This window comes from Alligator sinensis, unplaced genomic scaffold (assembly GCF_000455745.1).
Source record: "Alligator sinensis unplaced genomic scaffold, ASM45574v1 scaffold957_1, whole genome shotgun sequence".
Taxonomy (NCBI): Eukaryota; Metazoa; Chordata; order Crocodylia; family Alligatoridae; genus Alligator; species Alligator sinensis.
Genome location: NW_005842039.1, coordinates 488580 through 512000, shown reverse-complemented (window position 1 = coordinate 512000; position 23421 = coordinate 488580). Strand labels below are relative to the sequence as shown.

The 23421-nt window shown below is 44.8% G+C and overlaps 1 protein-coding gene across 6 annotated transcripts in view; it reads right to left on the bottom strand.

Moving 5' to 3' along the window:
* The window catches only part of FGD4 (FYVE, RhoGEF and PH domain containing 4), a 146060-nt gene that overhangs the window by 108600 nt on the left and 14039 nt on the right, over positions 1-23421 (bottom strand). For 2 of the 6 annotated variants that reach the window (XM_006022509.3, XM_025202865.1), the window contains exon 1: positions 8332-8600. The exons of 2 other annotated variants lie outside the window; for them this stretch is intronic. Coding sequence is in view for 1 of the 4 variants with exons in the window: in XM_025202861.1 (XP_025058646.1) it covers positions 21708-21717 (10 nt within the window). In the remaining 3 variants the exon portion in view is untranslated. Of the gene's footprint in view, positions 1-4976; positions 5047-8331; positions 8601-21707; positions 21730-23421 lie in introns of those variants that run through there. 2 more of the 6 variants (XM_025202861.1, XM_025202864.1) reach the window with 2 other exon arrangements.

Here is a 23421-nt window from a genome sequence, read left to right as displayed (position 1 = left end):
CTCCTCTTTTATGGAAGGATTTAATATAGAAGTTGTGGGATACATTTTTAAAGGGACTACTACTGTTGGGGAATGGACAGACAAACATATACCCTGCCCCAGGGTAATTTACATCTGTTTTGTATACTGATGTAAACTACACCAGGATCAGAAAAATGGGTATGCAGCTATTACAGCATTGCTCACAGAGTGGATAGCTATTACTATGTGTTACCTCTAGCCAGTGTGGGAACAGACAGTAATAGCCTGTTTGCTTTCAGAAATGTTTAACCCAGAATGGATGCAGATAGATGACACCTAAACCAATGTACCTTATACCAAAAGAGAATTGCTCCTGTATTGAAAAAGTTACCCTGGTTTAGAGAACGCACATGGTCTGTCCATTGATACTTACTACCAGTGTAATGCCAGTTTTTATTATCATATATATTAATTTGGCCTGGCCCTTCCTCTTAGAAACAAGATGTAGTTTAAGCAAATTTGACAGTTAAACATCACTGAACAAAAAGAGGAAAAAGACCTGATTGATGAGCTGAATGCAACCCAATTCAGACAGTGGGTGCATCAGTGGGTGCGTGCTTTACTGTGGAGTTGACTACTTAGCTCCACAGTAAATCACCATCTGTGTATAAGGGCAGAGTAAATTAACCCCATCCAAAGACAGTACTGACACCCCAGATTCCCTACCAGCTCGGGGCTACTCCACCCTAGCTCACAGTACCGCAGTCCCAGGAACACATGTAGACACTACACACAGGAGCAGTTAACTCCAGCACAAACACTGCACCAGAGTCCATTGCACTGCATGAATTTCAAGTGTTGATGCACACAGTACAAACAGAGGACAGTGGAAGGGTCCCACTGGGAGTGGACAAGTGGATCTGAGGGAAACTCCAGATCTGCAGTATGGCACTAAAGGGTGAGATTAAGGTAATCATTTGTTCCTCACACAGGGAACAAACTCTTTAAATAAATTCCTTGCCTCTCCCCCAAATATTATTATGTAGCTCTCATACTAACAGTACTTGTTGCATATAGCGTTTCATCTGATGGTATTATAGCTGTGTTACATACATTACACAATTAACTGGTTAATCATTCAATAAATTCAGACTGGCCACATGTACAAAGACAGACCAGACACACATGCAAAGTAATTATCATGTAATCAACTGGTTAAACCACACAATACATTTAGACTGCCCACACATGCAAAGTAATTATCACACCATAAAAATGTACATCCAGCTATAAAAAGAGCCAACCAGCTAAATAGTACTTGAAATGTGTAACAACTTTATAGCTGGTTTCTATTCAGCTTTAATCTGAATGTGTGACAGGGTGCTAAAAGCAGTATTTTGAAACTCAGCACCCAAATAGATTGTTAGACTCTACAAAGACCGAGCATCCACAAATCCCACCAAAGTCACATGGCCCTGTGGGTGCACAGCACCTTTAAAGAAATAATCAGGCTTTTTTTTTTTTTTTTTATTTAGGGACTTATATACAAATATGAACTTGGGTACCTAGTTGACATCTAATTTAAAAGAGCTCATCCCTGTACTTTACTAGTTTATATGAAACAGGCAATAAATAACGTGATTTAACCCAGAAACAATCTTCTTAAAGTTATAGATATTGGGTAAAATCACACTACTGAGTCACTGTATATGGTTCTGTGAGTAGTTGAAGAGAGGTAAAAAATGGCAGTAAAGAGTCCTCCAAAAGACCAACAGTAGAAGAAAGTATTTACATTTTAAATTAGGATCCTTCTTGTGTGAAGCATATTAGACTAGCATCCAGCAAGGGATGTCACAAGAATCACTGTGCAGAAAGAAGTTTCTACCATGACACAAAGTATCCAGTGCAGCCCTTCCTGTAGCTCAGTTATGTCCACACTTCTAGGCATTAACTCAGGGGTGGTCAAAATACAGCCTGTGGGTCGGATCCGGCCCGCGAGGCCATTCTATCCATCCTACGGGGCCCCTAAAAATTTAGAAAATTAATATTGATCTGCCCTTGGTTCCTGTCAAAAATGACAGGAGCCAGGGGCAGTAGGACCCAGAGGCAGGGCCTGCCCGGCCCCCCTCCCCCAGCCAGGAGCCCCAGCACGTGTTTCTGGCCTGGGACCACATGGCTGCCCAGTGCCAGAAACTCAGGTAAGCGGGGGGGGGGGGGAGAGGAGGACCCCGGGCAGGGAAGGAGCGTGGGGAAAAGTGGCCTGGGGAAAAGCGCCCCTTTCCCTGCCCCGTGGCCAGCGCTCCATGCTGCAGCCACTCGCCGCCCGCATGGGACTGGCTGGGTGCTGTCCTGAGCAGGCACAGGTAGCCCCAGGCAGGCGGTGACCTGCTGCAGTGCGGGGCACTGGCCATGGGGCGGGCAAGGGGCCACTTTTCCCCCACGCTCCGCACCAGCTTGTAACCCGCCCCCACTGCCAGCCTGGGCCCCATACCACCTCCAGGCTCACCCATCAGGGCTGCACATGGTGGCAGCAGCTGCTCAGCATGGAGGAAAGTGGCCCCCCCACTTGCCGCGCCAGGCAATATTTGCCACTGCCGCCCCTGGGCTGTCCAGTGCACAAGCAGCAGCAGCAAACACTGCTCAGCCTGGCAAGCGGGGTTGCCTCTTGTAACCTGGCCCCACTGCCAGCCTGGGCCCCGTGCTGGCTCCAGGCTCGCCCATTGGGGCACCGGCCACGGGGCGGGTGAGGGGCCACTTTTCCCCTGCGCTCTGCACCAGCTTGTAACCCGCCCCCACTGCCAGCCTGGGCGCACGCCAGCTCTGGGCTAAGAGTGGCTGCAGCAGGGAGCACGGGCCACGGGGTGGGCAAGGGGCCACTTTCCCCCCACGCTCAGCACCAGCTCCTTCCCTGGGCTGCATGCTGCCCCCCACCTGTACCACAAGGCTGGGTGAGGTCACAGAGTGAGTGGGTGCTGGAGCACAGGGCCCATACCGGTGTCCCCGGGCCAGTGCCGGTGGGGCCCAGAGCAGAGTGGCAGGAGTGCAGGGTCCCAGCCAGCAGGGGCTCTGTAGAGCCGAGCCAGCTCCCCCCTCTCCCTGCTGGTGCAGCCCAGCCCCGCTCCACAGACCCCTGTCAGCCTGCACCCTGCTTTGGGCCCCACCAGTGCTGGCCCTGGGACATTGGCCTGGGGCGGGGCACCTGTCAAGGGGTGGGGCTACCCATGCAGCCCTCAACAGCTTCCCAAAACTGGGTAAGTGGCCCTCCACCTGATATAATTGCCTGCCCCTGCACTAACTGTTAACTTGTAATACAGTGGCTTTAGTCATGTCATTTAAAATGACAAATCTCTCTCTTGCATGTTATTGCTCTGGGTAGCAAAGTTAATCTCCCCGCCAATTGTGTACAAAGGAAGCAATTTAATAGCAAAGGTGCATATTTGTGAACAAACAGCCTGAATGAGATTTGCTGCTGTTTGCAGAGCCAGGCTATTACTTATTCACAAATACTAAAATAACTGCCAGGAATTCATAAAAATGGTCCTGAGCCTCTAGTGTGTCACATTTTGTATTCTCCCATTAAAATTTTAACCACTCAAATCAGGGAGTAGACATGGTATGAGTCACTCCACAACTAGAGAAAAATCAAGTAGAAATACTCATAAACAATTCATAAACTTATATCCCATTGATAATATTTCTGGATATTCCAGACAAAAAGCTAACGAGACTGGTCTACACATTCTTAAAGCAGAAGACAAAATTTAACTGAATACTAGTTTTCTACATATAGTTTGACTTGGTTCAACCAAAAGTCAAGCAGCTCTGCTCATTATGTAGGGCAACAACTGATATGACAAGAACGCTCATCTCCAACAATAAGTATTTGATGTGTATGAAGTTTGGGAAAGTGTTTTTCAGCCAACCTAAAACACACAATCTGTAGTGGTCTGAACAGGCAAACACTCAAGCATGAGAAAATAGTTCTGTAGAAATCAAACAGGATTACATATATATAAGCAAAAGTTAAATATCATAGTAAGCATTTAGAAAAATCAGCTCTTAAAATGTCTCAGTTTAAATAAATGCAGGGTGCCCCATTTGCTCTGTCATTTATGACATGCTACTAAGCACTATTTACGTCCAGTCAGGAATTCCAAATAGAATATGTTGTATTTTACCAGTTCTTAATTATTTTGTATGTGGTAGAGCAACTGGGGTATGAAATGAAAGGCAATTTTTATAATTACACTTGAATATTCTATTCTAGGAGTATTTTAGAAAAATAGTCTGTGCCACCAAATTATTTACTGTTTGTATTTTCCCCTTCCATAAAAAGTGAAGCATGTTTACTTTGCAGACATGTTACAACAACGTATTTATATTTATAGACCAAATTCTGAGGTCCTTAAAATGCTCAGCAAGAAGTCGCAAAAGTTTTACATTGTTCTATTCTCTCCTGATAAATACAACTCACGTTGGAAGAGACTAAAAAAGAACTGATCACAATTCAAAGGGATGTTATTAATCTTTTCACTGCCACACACTTATATGCAGCTATGCTAAATCTCATTACACCAATTCAGAGTGTTTATTTGCTTTAAACTGATCTCAACCACTTCACAGAATTGCAAACAACATTTCTAATATATTGCTGATGTCTGCATTTCCTCTCCCCCTCCCCAATTAAAAAAACATGCAAGACATGAGACATTTTATATAGCAAGGAGCTGCAAACAGACCAGCAGTAGCAATGACTGTGTCAGCAGGTCTGTCCTCCCACAGCCAGCAGCTCTAGGCCTCCATTATCTTACACAAGTTGAAAGAGAATGGCTTGTAAACAGACACCATGACTTTCGAAAACAGTAACTGTTACAAGGGGACTGCCAGCTTTAACCTTGAAGTAAGAGAGATCCCAAGGAGACAGTCCACAGGCTGGGCTTGTTATTTTTTAATTCAAGATACTGTATATCAGTTAAGAGTAAGAAAAAATGTATTAAAAATTAAACTTTGCTTACCAGCTCTGCAGGATAGCAGCCTGCATGCAATGGATAAATCTAAATCATGTCAGATGGCATTCCATAATAATGTGTCAAAGGAAAAGCAGAAAGACTCGTCTGTTTGAGGAAAATAATTGGGTTGGTTTATATGCAAGACATTCAGAGTCCTATGCATTGAGTCAAGCACTGATTATTTGATGCCAGGCCTCCTTTAAAGTTTGCACATAAAGAGATACTGTATCCCAGACTGTAGACATGTCTCAACAGACATTTCTGACTGTCAGAGGTTGTCTCTCTCGTTCAGACATCCTTTCTTGCGACATGTCCTAATACGGGCTCACTCAAATATCCATGAAATGCAATAGCTATTGTTCTAATCTAGAATCACTTGGAGTGATCCCTAAAAAAGTGACAGAGTCCATTACCACTGCTCAAGGACTCAATGAAACCTATGGATTCTGCTGGTCAAGGAGCCCACACTCCAGGATGAGTCTCCCTCATGATGCAGCAGTAAAAAAAGACACATTCCTATAGCCCTGATTCATCCCTGTGTCAAGCAGGGAAGCGGTCATGGGCATTTACATCTGTGTTAACTGAAATTACAGATAATAATTTAGTGTAGTGTTCATGTATTTTGAGATTATGTAGGTGGAGTCTGATTTATAAATAAAGTGAAAAATCTATTATAAATGGTCAACTGCTTCAAAAAATTGGCTTTTAAGTTCCCACATCTGCCAATTAAGACTGACCAAATGACCCGAAGTCAGTTGCATGTTCTTCAGCCTCTTACATAAAATCCTATTTTAAAAAAAAATTGGTTGGAATACTATTTAGCCATTTACACAATGCTCAAATTGGTGTCCATGAATGCTAAACGTGAAGTCTCCTATTTATCCTTGAAGCAGTTATTGCAAAGGCAATGGTATCATATTCTCTTGTCACTTCCCTGTTTTATAAATTCTTCTGTTCTCTCATTATAGGCTGCCCTGAGCCTTTGTTGGGAAGTGTAGTATATAAATAAGTAAGTACAAGGTTTTTAGTGCCAATAATCTGAAGAAGCCAATAATCTGGAGAAATCACCTTTGGGAGATGAGCAATCAAATCCATTTGATTTCTGGCCTCTGTCAAAATTTACCAGTGAAATACTAATTCATGTCAACTGTGCTGATTTCTGTGATTGACAACTATCCAACAGAAACAAAAGTCAGAACAACACATTTCACATAGGTCACACAATAGCTGAGGTATGATAACTTTCGAATTCCTACAGAATTCAGATGGGTTCAGACTAGCATCCTAGGGTGCATCCAGATGAGAGCGGATGTGTGGTATGCAGTGCTGCAGACCTGTCATCTGCAACACCACAGATGCAGGTATTCCCCATGCTGCTAATTTGCAAGGGGACACCAGGAGATCCCAGTGTCAAAAAAACCTGCGCCTTAAAAAAGCGGGGCGGTGCATGTGGCGGCAGCATGCTCTGCCAGAAACCAGAGCCTGGCTGGCTGGAGCCATGCTCTGGCTGCCAGCCAGGTTCTGTGCTGCCAGATTACCACGGTTGCAGCCCCCAGAGGCCCTCAGGATCCCAGGCAAGGCTCCTGGGGCCAGTCAAGGTGCTGGCCCTGCTTCCCTACCCCACCCAGGGCCACGTGCCAGAGCGTGAATACACGGGTGTTTCCCAGGGAAAAGCAGCTTGTGGGGAACAAACATAATTGTGCCGCTGCTGTTTGTCTCTGGGGAAGCACACATTTCTGTTTGTGGGGATGTGCCCCTAGAGGTGAAAGTATAATCTCTCTCTCACTTTCTTTTAAATGGCACAAACAAAAAATGTAAAAATAAAACACACATGGGCAAGTCCTCTACCAGTTCAGCCTATTAAAACAAGCTGTAGATAAATGACAATATTTGACGGCAGCAGCATATTTAAATTTTGAAGGAGGACAAGGTTTGTCCACTAGCAAAACCAGTTACAAAAGGTGATACAGCTCCTACTTGAACTCCCTCAATTCCACCATGTGGAAATATAGCACAATGTGGTTTTAATATGTTTAAAAGGGACTTCAAACATATCCATCTGTATCCAGATCACATATTCTTGCTAGTACTGGGTTCCATAGTGCTCCAACAAAACTACTCAAGGGATAAAAACAGCTAACGTTCTCCACAAGACTTAAAACGCATACTGCATTGTCAGATTAAAAGTGTACCATTTTCAAATATTATTTCATGACCTGGTGACTTATTAACCATGTCATTTTCCAACTTTCCTCCTACACTGACCTACTGACATTTTAAGTGCACAAACAAGCAGGGAAACAGTGGAATTGGAAGGACTGACATGGCATAATTAAAGGGCTTGGGTGCTGTCCTCCCCCATACAAATAAAAATGGCAGTCGTGGCAAATGCATGCAGTATGAAAGCTTAATTTCCAAAACAAAAAACAAAAACCACACAGTCAGAAAACCCTAAGATGCAATGCTTTCTCTTAACATTTTGGTACAATGGTGCTTTAAGAAGTCCCTTGTTTAAGCCAACAAAAATTTTAACTGTACACAAAAATGTTAATCATGCATTTGTTATACAAAAAATATTCTACTGCCTCCTACAGTACAACAAAAATGCCTTTTATAGGGTTTCATGGTAATAGATGAAAGAAGCCTTAGAACAGAAGCATATCTTCTTAATTTCACCCTTAAATTTAACTGAAACCTTGCCCATTATAACATTGTCGCATTGTTTCTCCATGTGTAGCTCCCTGAAAACTTGTGGAAAAGCCATTGCACAATTAAGGAGATTATTATTATAAGAGAAAAATTTAAAAATGTTTGATCAGTCACAGAACTGGAAACAGAAGGGGGCGTGGAAGGAGGGAAAGAAAAAAGAAAGATCTTGTAGACTGCCATTTCCTGCTTTCTCTGTGTCACTTTCATGAAATATCCAAGCAAAGCTGTTCATCTATTGCAGTAGCTCCATCTGAATGCCCCCCTCATCCCGTTCTTCATTCCATAACACCACAAACATGTATCCCACCACAAGCCATTCAAATAAAAAGTAAAGTAATTAACATAGGAAGGTGTATAAATCAAATAGTTCTACATGTAGCGAAGGCAATGAACAGTATTTCATACAGAGAAGTGGTGTGCAATGCTCTCTTTATGTCAGTTCAGCTAGTTATTGTTCTGACTCACTACTTTACAGATTCAACATTAAACTGCTTAAAATGAGACAAAAAGAACATTTAACATTCATTTTTCCCATCCTTACCGGTAAGCCTTACTATAATGGCTACTAATAATCACTCATCTACATACTGCAAATATAGTACATTGATTAAAACAAAAAAAAAAATGCATTTACAATGCATTTAGCACTGACCTTATAAAAGCCGTGTTTACTCCTCTTGGTTAGGAATCATTAATAGTTTTGGTAAAATCCCTTTATGCGCTCCTCCAGCTAGCTAATTCAAGCCTTCCATTAACACACTCCATTGCAGATAATTGCAGACAGCACACGCTCCCCTGCTTTTCCCAGTTCCCAACACAGCAAGGATAATCACATTCCAGCGGGGAGTGAACAGATGGTGGATTCCATGGTAACCAACTCTCCTAAGGCTATTGGTAGAAGTGTGCAACTACCGCTTATTGGGTAACAATCGCTCTTTGTGTTTCAGCCTTGCAAATCCTTAACGAAGGGATATATAGATTCTAGCACTCACTGGGCATGTCTAGCAGGTGTTTTGCCATTTAAAGCAGACACTGCACCACAACAAAGCTTTCAACCACGTTTAACCTTGATGGTGTGTTCCTTGAGTATTTCAAACTGAGGCACAAAAGACCATGCCAAGTTCAACCTGAAGTCTATAAAAAGAGCTCCATCTCAAAAAAAAAAAAAGAAGTTAAATATGTGCATAAGGTTCTGGACACATTATTCATATTAAATGATGTTCAGAAATATTAAGTGTGCTCATTCAATCTTTTTTTCTCCTAATGAGTTCTTTTCAAAAACAAATCCTGAATAGTTTGAAAATTTCAATGCTTGACAAGGTGCTTTAAAAAAAATACAAATAAAACTATTCTAGCGAATGAAATATTAAAAACAAAACATTACTGTTTACTGTTTAATACATAAACCTTATTCTAAAAAATGTCAAAAGTGTCCAGTCAACTAAGCCGCAGAGAAAAAATAGATGCAACCACAATTTGCAAAGGGAAAGCTTATTTCCACCGTACAGGATTTAATTTCTAACCTGCTAGAATGCTGACTTCATTTTTAGTAGCTCCTGTACTTTGAAATTGCCTTGCACAAGAATGCTATAATCTTCTAATCTAGGGTTTTACTCAATAAGAATGCTGCAATTCCTTACTTTAGGTGTTAGAGCCTCCGCTGGGTTTATCCATATCTGCATCCACTGAAGCTAATGCTGATTCAGCAGCCAAAAGCTGCCTCTTCTCTCTGCTGTGTATTCAGTGTGCATATGAGGGAGTGTCTGTAAAAGCCTCTTTGGCTTAGTGCACTGCCTGAAACCCCTCATCACACCTGAACATGTATCCGACATAACAAGGCGCTTACAACAATACAACTCAATGGAGCATGTTCAGCAAAATCTCCACATTATCTTGAGGACAGGAGGAAGGAAGTGGGTTTTCCATACCAATTGATAGCCATGCTGACTGTAGAGAAGTCTTCAAGGTATAGTCAGACTTCAAAAACGGATGAATTACTTTGTGCACTCATGCCAAATAATAAGGGTTTGGCAACTTGCTAATATTGTATGGGGAAGAAATATAGGAAAAATTGAGTCATTTACATCCTCATTCTCCAAAGCATGTATCACTGAGATTCAGATTTTTAATCTCCCTCTCCCTCCTCACCCCCACCTTTAAAACCATCTTTGATCTATCACTAGGTGTTTCCCAGAGTGCAGGACGTGAACCATTCCATAAGAAGAATGAGGAGTCCTTTTATTGGAACCGAGTGCTATGTTTCATTGCACAGCTTATTATAGAGCTATGCATGAGGCAGAGGTAGACAAAATATGGCCCACGAGCCAAATCTGGCATGACAGGCAATTCCATCAGACCCATGGGTGCCCACCAACTAATTGTATCCCACCTTGCCCTTTTATCTACGAGGGTTGGAGTGAGGTACCCACATATACACAATCCCCCCCCGCCATACCCTATTGCACCTCACTCGCACCCACACAGGCAGAAAGGCCTGGCCCAGCTTGCAGGTGGGGCTGCTGCCACTGCTGTTGTAGCTGCCAAGGGACCCGCTTGGCTTCCCCAGTATCCCACTCACTGCAGGCACTAGATAGAGAAGTGGCAGGGGAAGGGGGAGTGGGAGCTGGGCAGGAGCATGGGGTTCGGGCTGTCAGCAGCACAGAGCCCATGCCCAGGGTAGCAGTGAGAGGAAGGAGCATGGGAAGGGTCTGGGTGTGAGGGAGGGTGAAAGGGTGTGGGGACACACACCAGTGCTGCACATGGTGGTGAGGAGTGCAGCAAAGTCGGCCCACTTCTATTGCGTGGGACTTCCTATGGCACATGTGCAGCTCCTACACTCACATGCCACCGGGGGATGTCCCTTGCGATGGAGCCGTACATGAGCTGCAAGAAGCCCTGTGTGACAGGGATGGGCTGGCGGGGCTGTGCTCCTCACCACCACATGCAGCACTGGACAGAGACATGCACCGCGGATGGCAGCACCTGCACCAGGCACAAGCACCCCAAGTGCCCCCACCTGCTGCTGCTGCCACTGCCGGCAGGGGTTATGCACCATACTGGGAGTGTAGGGGGGTCCCCACACCTCCCCATCCTCCCTCACACTCCACAAACCCCACATACCCGTACCCTGCCCCACAACCCCTCCACACACACACACACACACACACACCACCGCCAACATACCCTACTGCCCTCCACACAGACAGCTACACCCCCTCACAATCCCTCCCACACACCCCCACCCTCCACCACACACACACACACACACACACACACACAGTAACACCCCACCCCTCCCACACAATATACCCTTAAGACTTTATTTTTGAGTTACTTTGCAATCATCTCTATATACATTATGCAAACACAAATCATGACAAAAATATTTTTTGTAATAAAATTAAAATATGTTATAGTACGTGTGTGACTTTTAGTATCCGATTTGGTTTTTTTTTCCTGGTTCCAAGGTGGCAACCCTCCCCTCCCAAAAGGTGCATTTCCAAGGAGCAAGGAGAAGGACCTCCGGTGGAAAAGGTCAGGGGTTAAGAGCAGGACTTCCAGTCCCAAGATGGCAATCGGAGGCCGAGCACCTGTCAGGAGGCAGGGCTACCCTTGTGGCCCTCAACAGCTCACCAAAAAACTCATTAAGCGGCCCTCCAGCTGAAATAATTGCCCACCCCTGGCATAAGGAGACCATTCAGTGCAGGTCTCAATTTTCTTCATCCTCTTTGTATCAGTGAGATAAAATGTACTTGGGCTAAATTGGCATAAAACAAAACAGAAGTTTGCTACAAGTTAAAATAAAGGTATATGTTACCTCCAATAACTTGCATACTTTTTGTACACCAAAGTAAGCTACACAGGTTTCCAGAATGGACAATTACCTCTCCCAAGACAGGTGCTGTAGCAATCACTATTAAAGCATCCTGTCCCTAGGTGGCAAAAAGCTGGCAGTAGAATCATTAAAGAAAAAAAAGGATGTCATCTGGATGACATTAAAAAAAAGGACCTCTGGATGTCCTCAGTAGGGGTCTACTGAACTGAAGGAGGCAGTCAGCCAATTTTGTGAACAGATCCCAGAGCTTGCCACCATTTTTGCAGGCTGAGTACAGTGGCCGCCGCCCCTTCCATGCCTCTGATTGGTCGAGGGGCCCCGGCTGTCCCGCCTCTCCCCGCAGATTGCCAGATGGCCCCAAACCACAGCTTGATTACCCTGATTAAGACCAGGGAAGCTATTAATCCATGCATTAATGGTCCCTAGTCACCATATCTAACCCCTTGCTCAAGGCAGGATCAACCTAGATGAGTGTCTGCCTAACTTCCCTTAAAAATGTCCAAGGGGGAGATTCCACCACCTTTCTAAATAGTTTGTTCCAAGGCTTTAACACCCCCAGAGTGAATAAGTTTTCCTGCATACACAGAGATTAGTTTATCACCATCATCTTTAGAACTACCCAAGTATTTGAAAATTTATCAACTCTCACCCCCAATCTTTTCCAGACTAAATAATCCCAGCTCATTTAACTTTTTCCTATAAACCGTTTTCTAAACCTCTAATTATTTTTGTTGCTCTCTGCTGGATCTTGAAATTTATTCAAACCTGCTTTGGAGTGTGGCGCATCTGGACACAGTACTCCAGGTGAAGCCTCACCTGTGCTAAATAGAGTAGAGTAACTTTTCTTGACTTGCAAGCAATATTCCTGTAATAATTTGCTTAAGCTGATTTTTTTGTCATGCATTTGTACCATTAATTCCTTCTGCAGTTTTCCCATACAACCTTCCAAAAAAGCTATCAAAATATTTTCTTCTTCCAAACAATAAGCAATTCTTATATCAGTAGTCCAACTTCATGAACGACTTCACACCAGCCCACCAGTCTGAGCAACAATGGAGGTAAAACTTTCAGGAAGGAAGCCAGTTTCCTATTCAAGCTGCTGAAGTGTTCATATAAAAAAAGTAGATTGGAAATGAACTGTTATATACATTCTGTTGAGATATTTGGGGAATTTTTCTTTTCTCCTTTTTTTGACCAAATCCTTTGCAGCCACTGTAATCTCTGATGAACAGATTGGCTTCAAAATTAAATAAGATTCAGACTCAGTCTGTGTTTTTCTTTCATGGGAACAATTCCAAAGGGTGACCTACAGATTAATTTTTAGCTTTGCAATAATTCTAACTTCACATTGGAAGCCAAGTACTTAATTGAAATATCACACACAATTTTGACATCAGCTGGCTTTTTCCAGATCTCATACAGGCACTGACAAAAGTCCTTAACAGGCTGCTTTTATTCCCATGCCAAGACTTTGTTTTCCTGCACACCCAGATAATTGGCACATAAGTGACTGCTTGTGGAAGACATGTTGTAGGAATAGGATTCTCCTTCTGCTTTGCTCCTTGAAGAATTTCAAGAATCCTCAATCTTACTCTGCAGGTATGTAATACACCATCATCATTCAAAAAAAAAAAAAGCGGCAAAAGAAGGTCTGGATTTATCAGAGGAAATAGTCTGAGTCGCATGAAACAATAAGAAATATCTGTCAGCAAAATTCTATTACTGGCCAACTGTAGAGCCAATTCCAAATACAGGAGATACAAGATTTAGGGATGCCATCTACATCTTCCCCTCTTGACCACATAAAAGAATGGAACAAGTTTGCAGCATTCTTGGTTATTACATAGCTGTTCTATGAAAACCAACACTATGTATTTTAGGTTTACATGTGAAACCCATCTACAGAACTATTTTGAAAATCCATCTGTTAAGATAGTGATTCTGAACCAGGGTGCCATGAGATTCTTTTAAGGGTGATATGGGATACCTCACAATACTAGCACCATTCCATGGTGGAATACCTACAAGATAAACATAGAGGGCACCTATACACGTCCAGCAAGGCTACCACGATGAGCTGTACTTACAGTGCATTGGGGCAGACTCAATTAATTGAGTCTGCTGGAATGTGGTAATTACCACACTCCAGCAGATTCCAGTCACGTGCATCAGCGTCCTTGTGCTGAAAAATGGTGATGGGGCACTTTAACTAAAGCTCGTTCAACAAGCTTCAGTTAAAGCGCCCCCGTCACCATTTTTCAGTGCGAGGACACTGATACAAGTGACACTCCAGGCCTCGGAGTTGCTCTAATTAAAGTGCCCCCCACAACCACTTCTGGAGCATGTGTATAAACACCCAGAGATTTCAAATAGGAATCCATACCATTAAAGACACTCTGGTCCGTTGTGGTGTTTCTGGTTCTTTACAGCAGCAGAATTGCTCTAGTATTTTGCTGTAGTCAAATAATAAGAGAAACTAAGAGCTGGCATTTTTGAACAACGCCTTGAGTCTAAACAGCTTGTTGAGGGGCCCACACCAGTGTCCCAGGGCCAGTGCTGGCAGGGCCCAGAGCAAGGCAGCAGGAGTGCAAGGCGTGGGCTGGCAGGGGTCTATGGAGCTGGGCTGCACTACGCCAGCAGGAAGAGAGGGGAGATGGCTTGGCTCCATACAGCCCCAGCTAGCTGGAACCCTGTGCTCCTGCCCACTCTGGGCCCTGTTGGTGCTAGTGCCAGGGCACTGGTGCAGGTCTCGCACTCCCGCCCGACTGTCGCTGGCTGCCGCATGCCCGCTCGCTCCTAGCTCTGCCTGTCCCAGCCCCATGGCAGAGGCAGGGATGACTGTGAGCAGCCCCAACCCTGTGCACCCCGCACTAGCCCATCCAGCCTGAGCGGTGGCGGTGGGGAGCAAACTGCTGCTCAGCATGGGAGAAAAGCAGCCCCTTCCCCTCCCGCCGCCAGCACTCCCTGCGGCAGCTGCCCAGAGCCCACCTGGAGTTGTCCTGCCTCTCCGCCACATCTCCGCCGCCCATGGGGCAGCAGTGGCAATGGAGAGCGGGCACAGGCAGCCCCGCGTGGGCTCCAAGTGGCTGCCACAGGGAGCAACACAGATGGGGGAGTGGCCGCTTTTCCCCTGCCCCAGCAGCATTTTTTTGCCCTACCGCCACTGCAGCTCAGGCAGTCAAGCAAGCCCAGAGCCACTGCGGGGCCCATGCTACAGTGGTAGTGACGAACAAACTGCAGCTGAGCATGGTGTGGGCTCCCCCAGCAAACACTGCCCAGTAGTGGCAAGGAGGGTTGGTGCTTTCATCCACCTTAGCAGCAGTTCATGCTCCGCTGCCACTGCCGCTAAGCCTGATGGGCGAGCCCAGAGCTGCTGCAAGGCCCAGGCCTGGCAGCTGAAGCAAGATACAAACTGCAGCTGAGTGAGGGGGAAAAGCAGCCCCCCCTCCTGCCACTGGCGCTCCCTGAGACATCTGCTTGGAGCCCACCTAGGGCTGCTTCTGCCCACTCTTCATTGCCACTGCTGCCCCATGGGTGGCGGGGATGCAGGACACCCCTGTCTGGGCTCTGGGCAGCTGCCACAGGGAGTGCCGGCAGCGGGAGGGGGAGCGGCCACTTTTCCCCCGTGCTGAGCAGCAGCTTGTTCCCCGCCACTGCCAGATGGGCGAGTGCAGGACATACGGGGTCAGGGCTGCTCATGGTCATTCCCGCCTGTGCTGTGGGGCTGGAGCAGGCAGGGCTGGGAGCGAGCAGGCATGCGGCAGCTGGACAGGAGCCGTGGCTTCCGCCACCAGTAGTTATATGCGGGCAGCAGGGCAGCCCCAGGAGGGAGGCAACTGACTCTGTGTTCCCTGTCCCACTCCTGCAATCATGGTTGAGCCTGCCAAGGTGCTGCCCGTGCTGGGAGCAGGGGGATGCGGGCAGGTAAATGCTTGGGCCAGAGGATGAGGATGCGACTCTGCTGCTTGCTCCTTGGAAAGGCAGCAGAGCTCTTTCTTCCCGGGCAGCCCCAAATGGGTCCCCCTGGGCCACCGCCTGCACAGCCCCCTCCCCTATAGGGTCCCTTGGGGCCCCAACCCCATCCAATCCTCACAACCCCAACCCCCCCTCAAAAATAAATTTAAACAAGTAAATAAAATTTAAATCTGTAAATTATACAGTTCGCAGGTCCACAGTATAAAAGGGTTGGGAATCCTTGCCATAGACCCCTGCCAGACCACACCCCATGCTCCTACCACCCCACTCTGGGCCCCACAAGCCCCACACTCCTGCTCACTTCCACTCCCCCCTCCCCTGCTGCCACTTTCCCCACTTTCCTGTCCACCTGCTGGCCGCTTTGTACCCTGTGGCTCCCATACCCACAATACCATACCCACATACACACACATCCCCACAAACCCCCCCATGCCCATCCACCCACAACTCCCCACAAACCTGACACCCACCCCATACCCCCCAATATCCATGCACACCCCACACAATATACAAGTAAGGCTGTATTTTGAGCTTTTATGCAATCGGTTCTACATATACAACACAAACACACATAAATCAGATCAAAAATATATTTTTAAAATTAAAATATATTATGGGCGTTTCATTTTTAGTATATAATTTGTTTGCTTGGCGACCTGGGGGTGGAGCATCTGTCAAGAGACAGGGCTACCCATGTGGCCCTCAACAGCTTTCCAAAACTCAGTAAGCGGCCCTCTGCCCGAAATAATTGCCCGCCCCTGGTGTAGGAGGTTTAAGCTTCTTTCCATCTTAAAGGCTAAATAATATTGCCCAAGCAGTCATCAAAAGGTCTCACATTCAAATACTTTTTGACATCTGTCAAGTTGTTGTATCTGCTTTTACTATGATGCTCTATTAAAACAATCATTCCCAGTAGGTGATATAAGTGTTCACTACTGCTAGAGAAAAGATATTACACCAATGCTTTGCTCCACTACCATATCTCTTATTTCTCAGCATCACTATGTAGCATTAACTTTTCAATAACAAGTATTTATTTTGAGCAAATCATCTGATAAGGTATAAAAACTGTGCATGTCAGCAAGGGTTTGGTACCATGAACTTCCTCACAGCAAGGACTGATATAGAATATTTACTGTGGAAGTCATTAGTCACAATAATGGTTTAAATATTGCTCCTTTCTTCAAAATAGAAGGATATCCCTTTCAGAGAACACAGTAAGACAGTTGTATTTTCTCACCATTAGCAGTAGCTTCCATATGTATCTTAAATACACATCTTTAAAACTTGCTGATATTAATGAACAGCATGGATCTGCAGAAAGACAACACTAACATTTCTATGCTAGCAAGCAGTAGGATTGAAAAGATGAGCCTGGTTTCCCTTTAGACATTTTATGCTCATGAAGCTTTGTTCAAGTCTAACTATGCCCATTTCTGTTAAAGCTTTAATTAGAGATGCCATTTAAAGCAATTTAATATCTGTATCATTCTGTATTTTAAACATAATCAATCTAGGGTTCCCATAGGTCCGGGTTTTCCTGGACATGTCCTCTTTCTGGGTCCTACAATTTCTGTCTGGGCAATTTTTTGAATAATGAAAAAATGTCTGGGCTTTTTCTCCACTGCTGAGAGTAGGGGGAAGGCTACTGAAAGTAGGGGGCATACTTGTGTCTGCACGCACACATGTACATGGCCACCATGCAGCCTGACGGGGAGACAGGAGCAGCACTGGCAGCTGGATGCAGATAAGTCTGTGTGAGAGGGGGGGGTTGGAGGGCCAGGGCTTGGGGAAAGGGGGGGGGGGGGGGGTGCCTTTGAGGGCAGTGGGGAGCGGGGGGGGGGGGGAAGTGCCACAGGCTTCCCTTCTTCCCTACTGCCAACGCTGGAGCCAAACTTGCTACACTGCCACCCACACAAATTAGGAATCACTGTGCTCCGGCCCAATAGGTTCAAGGGCAGATAGGGGCCCCCACTAACAGGGCTGGGGGGAGCAGGGGGCTGTGGGTCAGGAGTGAGGGGCACTGGCAGGGATGGGGGCTGCAGGTCTGAAGTGAGGAGCACCAGCATGGCCTGGGGGTGCGGGAGACTGTAGTTCAGGATTGAAGGCCACTGGCAGGGCCAGGGGTCTGCAGGTTGGAAGTAAGGAGCAGTGGCAGGGCCAGGGGGCTGTGGGTTGGGAGTGAGGTGTCCCCCTGACAGATGTCTTCTTTTTTGTAACTGGAAATATGATAACCCTAAATCAGTCAGAGTTAAAAATTACATATTAGTGATAAACAGACAAAAGTTTTGAGGTTTCTGTATCTCAGGACACTGCTATTTTCAAGTTAATAGGAAGCATGGCCCCACCGTACTGAAACATCCCCACATCAGTATTTATAGTCAAATCCATCATCAGCCAAGCACAGAGTAAAGGTGGAATTACAATAAAGCAATTTCCAGACCTCTTTGAAGGCCTCTATCTAGTTTCGGGATCAGTTTTATGTAAAGGGCAAGCTTTCTTACAGGTTCAACACATTCACCATTTGACAGCTGAGTCAGTCATACAGTGGAGTTATGGACAGCCCTGTGGGCTAAGTGGCTGAGCAAGATGCACCCACACTTGCAGTCCCAGGGTCTTTGTCACTTGAGACAGTGAAGAGGAGATCACCTGCAACACACCCAGTTGCTACAGACTAAAAATCTTTGGAATCCTTGACAGGAGATTCCCAGGAGCATGGAGGGCAAATGTGGGGCCACTGGTGCAGTCCAGTCCAGAAGAGTCCAGATGACATCTGTTCATTTATATGCCATCCTGCAGACAGACTGGAAACTCATCAATATCGAAGCAAGTATGCATGCATGTCCAATAACAATAATGTAGCACAGTAGTGCTCAAACTTTTGGACCCAGGAGCCATATGAGGGGTGTGGGGTTGGGCCATGGGCTGAATCAGATCCCAGGTGCCCCATGCTGCCCCCAGATGCCAGGATCAGGCCTTGCTACGCTGTGTGCCCAACCTAGCATGTAGAGCCACGGCCTGTGAGGTTTCCCCACGAACTCATGGGGAGCCATATGTGCCAGATGACAGTGCGGGAGGCCAGATCTGGCCCGTGGGCCAGGAGTTCAGCACCCTTGATGTAGCAGCAACATAATGAGGAATTGTGTATGGAAACACACCAATACAGAATTACTGCAAAGCCGTTTAAGGTGCTGTTTATAACGGTTTAAAATGCTGGTTGCCCGTATGCTTATAATACCATATTTTCTCATATATAACCTGACCTGGAAGATAAAACGCACCCTGTTTTTGAAAAGGAAGCAGGAAAAAAAAAGATCTTATATTGGGTAAGCATCTGAGTAGAAGCAGGTATGGAGCTCAGTTATTCCTGAGCCTGCACTGGGTCCATGGCCACATACCAGGTCTGGCTGCAGACCAACCACTCATGTTGGCCTGAAATGCTGGGCAATGCCACATCAGCCTGGGAGATTCCCCACAGTTCTGGAAATACAGCAGCAGGGGAGGGGTAGCAGCATGAAGTGCCATGGCTGCGAAAGCCATGGTGATTAACACTGCCACCACTCGCTCACTACCAAATGTTTGGAACTGTGAAGATCCCCATTTCTCACATATAATATGCATCCCAACTTCTACCAGCTGGTTTTGAGAGAATAGGTATGTGTTATATATGAGAAAATATGGTACTTGTTTTTTAACACTTGATTGATCCACTCTCTCAAATTTAATTCCATAATAACCTCTTATAAATCCTGAAAAGACAGACTCTGGCTTGTGCTTCAGCAGAGAGGTTAGTTCACAGTACACAAAAGGAGATTATGTTGCAGTTATATTACAATATTGCCTCAGTATCCCTGCCTTACCCCATTTACAGATGGCTAACATATTAGTGGCAGAGATCCCCAAACAATGCTTGCTATGTCTTTGCCTGAGATATTAACAGAGCAGTTTGATGCACTCTGAATTCCAGCTGCAGACAGGGGATGGAAGTCATGCAGCCAGCACTGCTGGCAATTCTTTGCCACAAGATTGCCAAGACTTACAAATGCCTTTGCTAGATGCTCGCATATAGGGTCTAATTGAGTTGCTGCAGATTATGAAGGTCTTGCACATGGATTTTCTGAGAAACTGGCATAAGATCAGTTTGCCTGATATCTAGTTCTCCACTAGCCTAAAGCTCTTTCAGTGGTTGCTAGCTCAGTTAGCAGTATACTTAACCCAGGCACCAGGTCCTGGAATTCAAACATGCAACTGTGGTGTCTACCCCATCTGTGACTGCAGCTGTCAGCCCTAATGCCAAGTGGGAAAGAACAGCAATGTCAGAACATTTGCTAATAGCAACCAAAGCTGTGCCAATGAATGAATGAATACTTCCATTCCCATGTATGTTGTGATGCCAGTTTGCTCAGCCGAGTTACATTTTGGGGAGCCCCAGTGCAGAGGGCTGTTTGTGTGCAACAGGGCACAGTTAAAAAAACACGTCCTTTTGTTCTGATGTTATGTGTAATAATGCAGCTCAGTGTTCCCTCTGCAGTCTGCCCAGGAAAAGAACACCCAGTCCCACAACTGTGAGAGTAAGTTTTGGTATAGACCATTTAGACATGTGCTTGATATTCTATACCCACAATAGAGTTTTGATTCTGAGGCCTCTGGTGCTACTGCATTATCAATAGCTTCCTGAAACAACAGCAAGAATATACACGATCATATAAAGTTATTTCTCTTCAAAATTACAATTATATTAATATGTTTGGGGTTAAAATACAACTTGATATACTCACAGCTGACAGCACAACATTTTTATCACTGAAAGCAAACAGAGAACTTTAAAGGTACTACGAACTTGCATTTCTGCAACACAAAGTGAATCAGGGAGTCAACGATCCCTTTCCTTCTGTCAAATTTGAAAGACCTGAACAACAGGGGGCAGTTTCAGTGACCTTTAAGATTTGCATTTTCATAATTTGCTCATTAATATACCAAGTAATCTAGAGTGCTTCTTCATGCATATGAATAAGGGAAACAACCATGTAAAAACAGTAATCATGAGTACCACTACTTGCATTCCCAGTCTGATTGCCATGCTAATACTGTTCAATAGGAAAGTATACAGAGCAAAAAGAGCATATTATAAAGGCAAGAAATATTGGTTTGCTAATTTCAGCACTATCAATAGACCCATCACTACAGGACTGTGGAACTCTCCAAGTCAAAGGAAATAATGGAAATATTTTTTACCTGTTCCTGTGTACATGCAACTATATAGTTAACAATGCTATGAAGTCCTTTAAATACTACACTGCAAGTCCTATAAGCACATGAAAAATCTGCCTGCATCACAGGCTTTCAGGTCAGATCTACCTAAATGTATGCTCTAGCAGCACAGCTGAACCGAGCCTTTGTCTATCATGCCACTAAAAGCTCTACTACAGCTGTAGTCATATTGGCATAGAAGTGTTCTTGCTAGGTTATTTTGGTATTTTTGCACTACATTAGCAGAAGGTAAGTTTAGACAATGCTTGACTGTCCAGGAACCAAGTAGAAAGAATTAATGAGGCACTGCCACTGCTCTTTAACCACTGACAGGTCCTGGTACTGTGAATCATTTTTCATCCCAGGGTCAAAACAGAGCATCAGGACCCTCAGTGACAGAAAAAGGAGGAGGAAAAAGTTCAAGGGCTGGTGGCTGAAAAACATTTTCTTGCATACACTTGGACTAAGGCTTCTGGCACAAGCTTACGTCAATGCTGTAAAGGAGACAGAGATTCTATTTCTCTGTCAAACAGCACAAGCTGTACACACCAAAGTTGTGCCTCCTGCATTGACAACTCTGTAAGCAGAGTCCAATTCAGTGCATCTGACCTAATATTCCAAAGGTCCCCACGAAGCCAGCCTAATTAACTTGAGAGATGACCTCTCTGTGCTCAAGTTTTCCATGCTACCATAAACAAGCAAGTATAGGAGGTACGGGACATAGAACTGAAACCCACTCCTACAGATATAAGCATGACTGCAGGCGACACCATTTCCAGCAGGAAATATTTAATTCATTTCTTTGACATGTCATACTTTAAATCATTCTCCCCCTTCTCCTCCATCCCCCCAAACACATGCACACGTGGACCCCCCCAGCTAGCTCTCTGTGAAAAATATTATTTGTATTTTCAAAAAATCTCAGCTACGCTAACAAGGTGATAAAAAGAGAAAAACAGGTTACTTACAGCTACCCATGCCTTCCGCCAAATCCACTAGCAAAACGAATGAAACTTCTTGATTCCAATTTTCCCCCCATTAATAATGCTATACATTTTGCATTTAGTCCATAAACTGGGCATGGAATGAGCCTCACAGACTAAATGCATTAAAAAAAAAATAGGAAGTGCCGAATTTCATAACAGTTACTAACACTGATGTCTCAAGAAATATGCAATAATAAAAATTTCAAAACCCAGTAAGGGAAGATTCTGAGGGTAGGAACTGAAGTGGGTTTTTTTGTTAAAAAAACATTTAAAGATCAAGTAAGAAATCCATGAGTGTGTTCCTTTAATTAGGAACTGACTCGTACTTCAGTCTGCCTAAATTTTCTGATTACAGATTTAGGAGTTATTGTGACTTTTCTTAAATTGGTGTTAGTAGTACAGAATGTACATTAAGTAAACTTCCAGAAATGGTTGAATTTCTTTCAGTTTATAGAAGAATTCTGGGTCACTGAATGGGGAGAGAGACAGAGACAGAGCGACACAGAGAGAGAGAGAGAGAGAGAGAGAGAGAGAGACAGTGTACTGGGTGGTTATGCTTTCAGTTCTTTCCATTTGTGGTCACACATTAAAATCTTTTCTATAAATGATTTTGTAAATATTGAACTTGTATCCAAGGAAGAAGTGCAATGACTACTGACAGAACAAATTGCTATCCTTCAGCATAAGAGATTGGTAAATAGGACAACCTTATATTCTTTGCTCTTTCAGTGCTGCATCTCATTTTTATGTAATTTGTACTGAACTGATGCTATTAAATACTTGAATTTCTGTTATTACATGTTCCATTCATGCAAAAGCCAAAACAGAAATAAACAGTCAGTCACTGATGTGACCTCCTTATTCTATATTCCCTTTGAATATAGAGAGCATATGATTAGAGTGGTATTGTTATTGAAACTTACTGGAGCGTTTTCAGCAGCCTCAATGACATGCTGGACCAAAAATGCTTCTATGGCAATCCATGCTTTCAACTCAGCATTCGTGCAATATAGCATGCTTCTGACACACCACTATAGGACTATGTAGAGATGAACACCTTTCTATAGAACTTACTCAAGACAATCCTTGTCATTTAAACTTAAAACTATCCTTCATACAGAACTTGTAAAAAAATGTATGAATTATTCTCTAGATTTATTTTAGAGAAATAACAATGAAAGAGAAGCCCATTTCAACTTTAAGCTGCATAATGTGTACATACTGGACACATCCATGTGTGCGCTTAACTGCACAGTAGACTAATTTGCTGCTGTGTAAAGCATCAGTCTACACTTGCAACACTATCAGACCACAGCAAACTAATTTTTGCTGCCGTAAGATAGTACCGTTGGGTAGGCCTGTGCAAAACAGCTAGCATTCACTTTGGATTTGGAGTCGACCGATTCGGGGGACAGTGATTTGATTCGGTGATTCGAATCAGTGTCCTGAAGCAATTCGGCTGAATCTGATTCGGAGACTCAGCTGCTGCCAAATCAGCTCAATCTCTGAATCACACAGGCCCCATCCCCCACCTGCTCTCCCAGCCCCTCCTGGCCCCAGCTCTTTGGAAAAAACAAAAAGCCCCCACTCACCAGCTGCTGCCAGGTTGGGGGGCGATCCCCACTGCCCCATGCCACGTGGGGTGCTCTGCCACGAACCCCCAGCCCCCGCCCACTCTCCCAGCCCCCGCATGGCT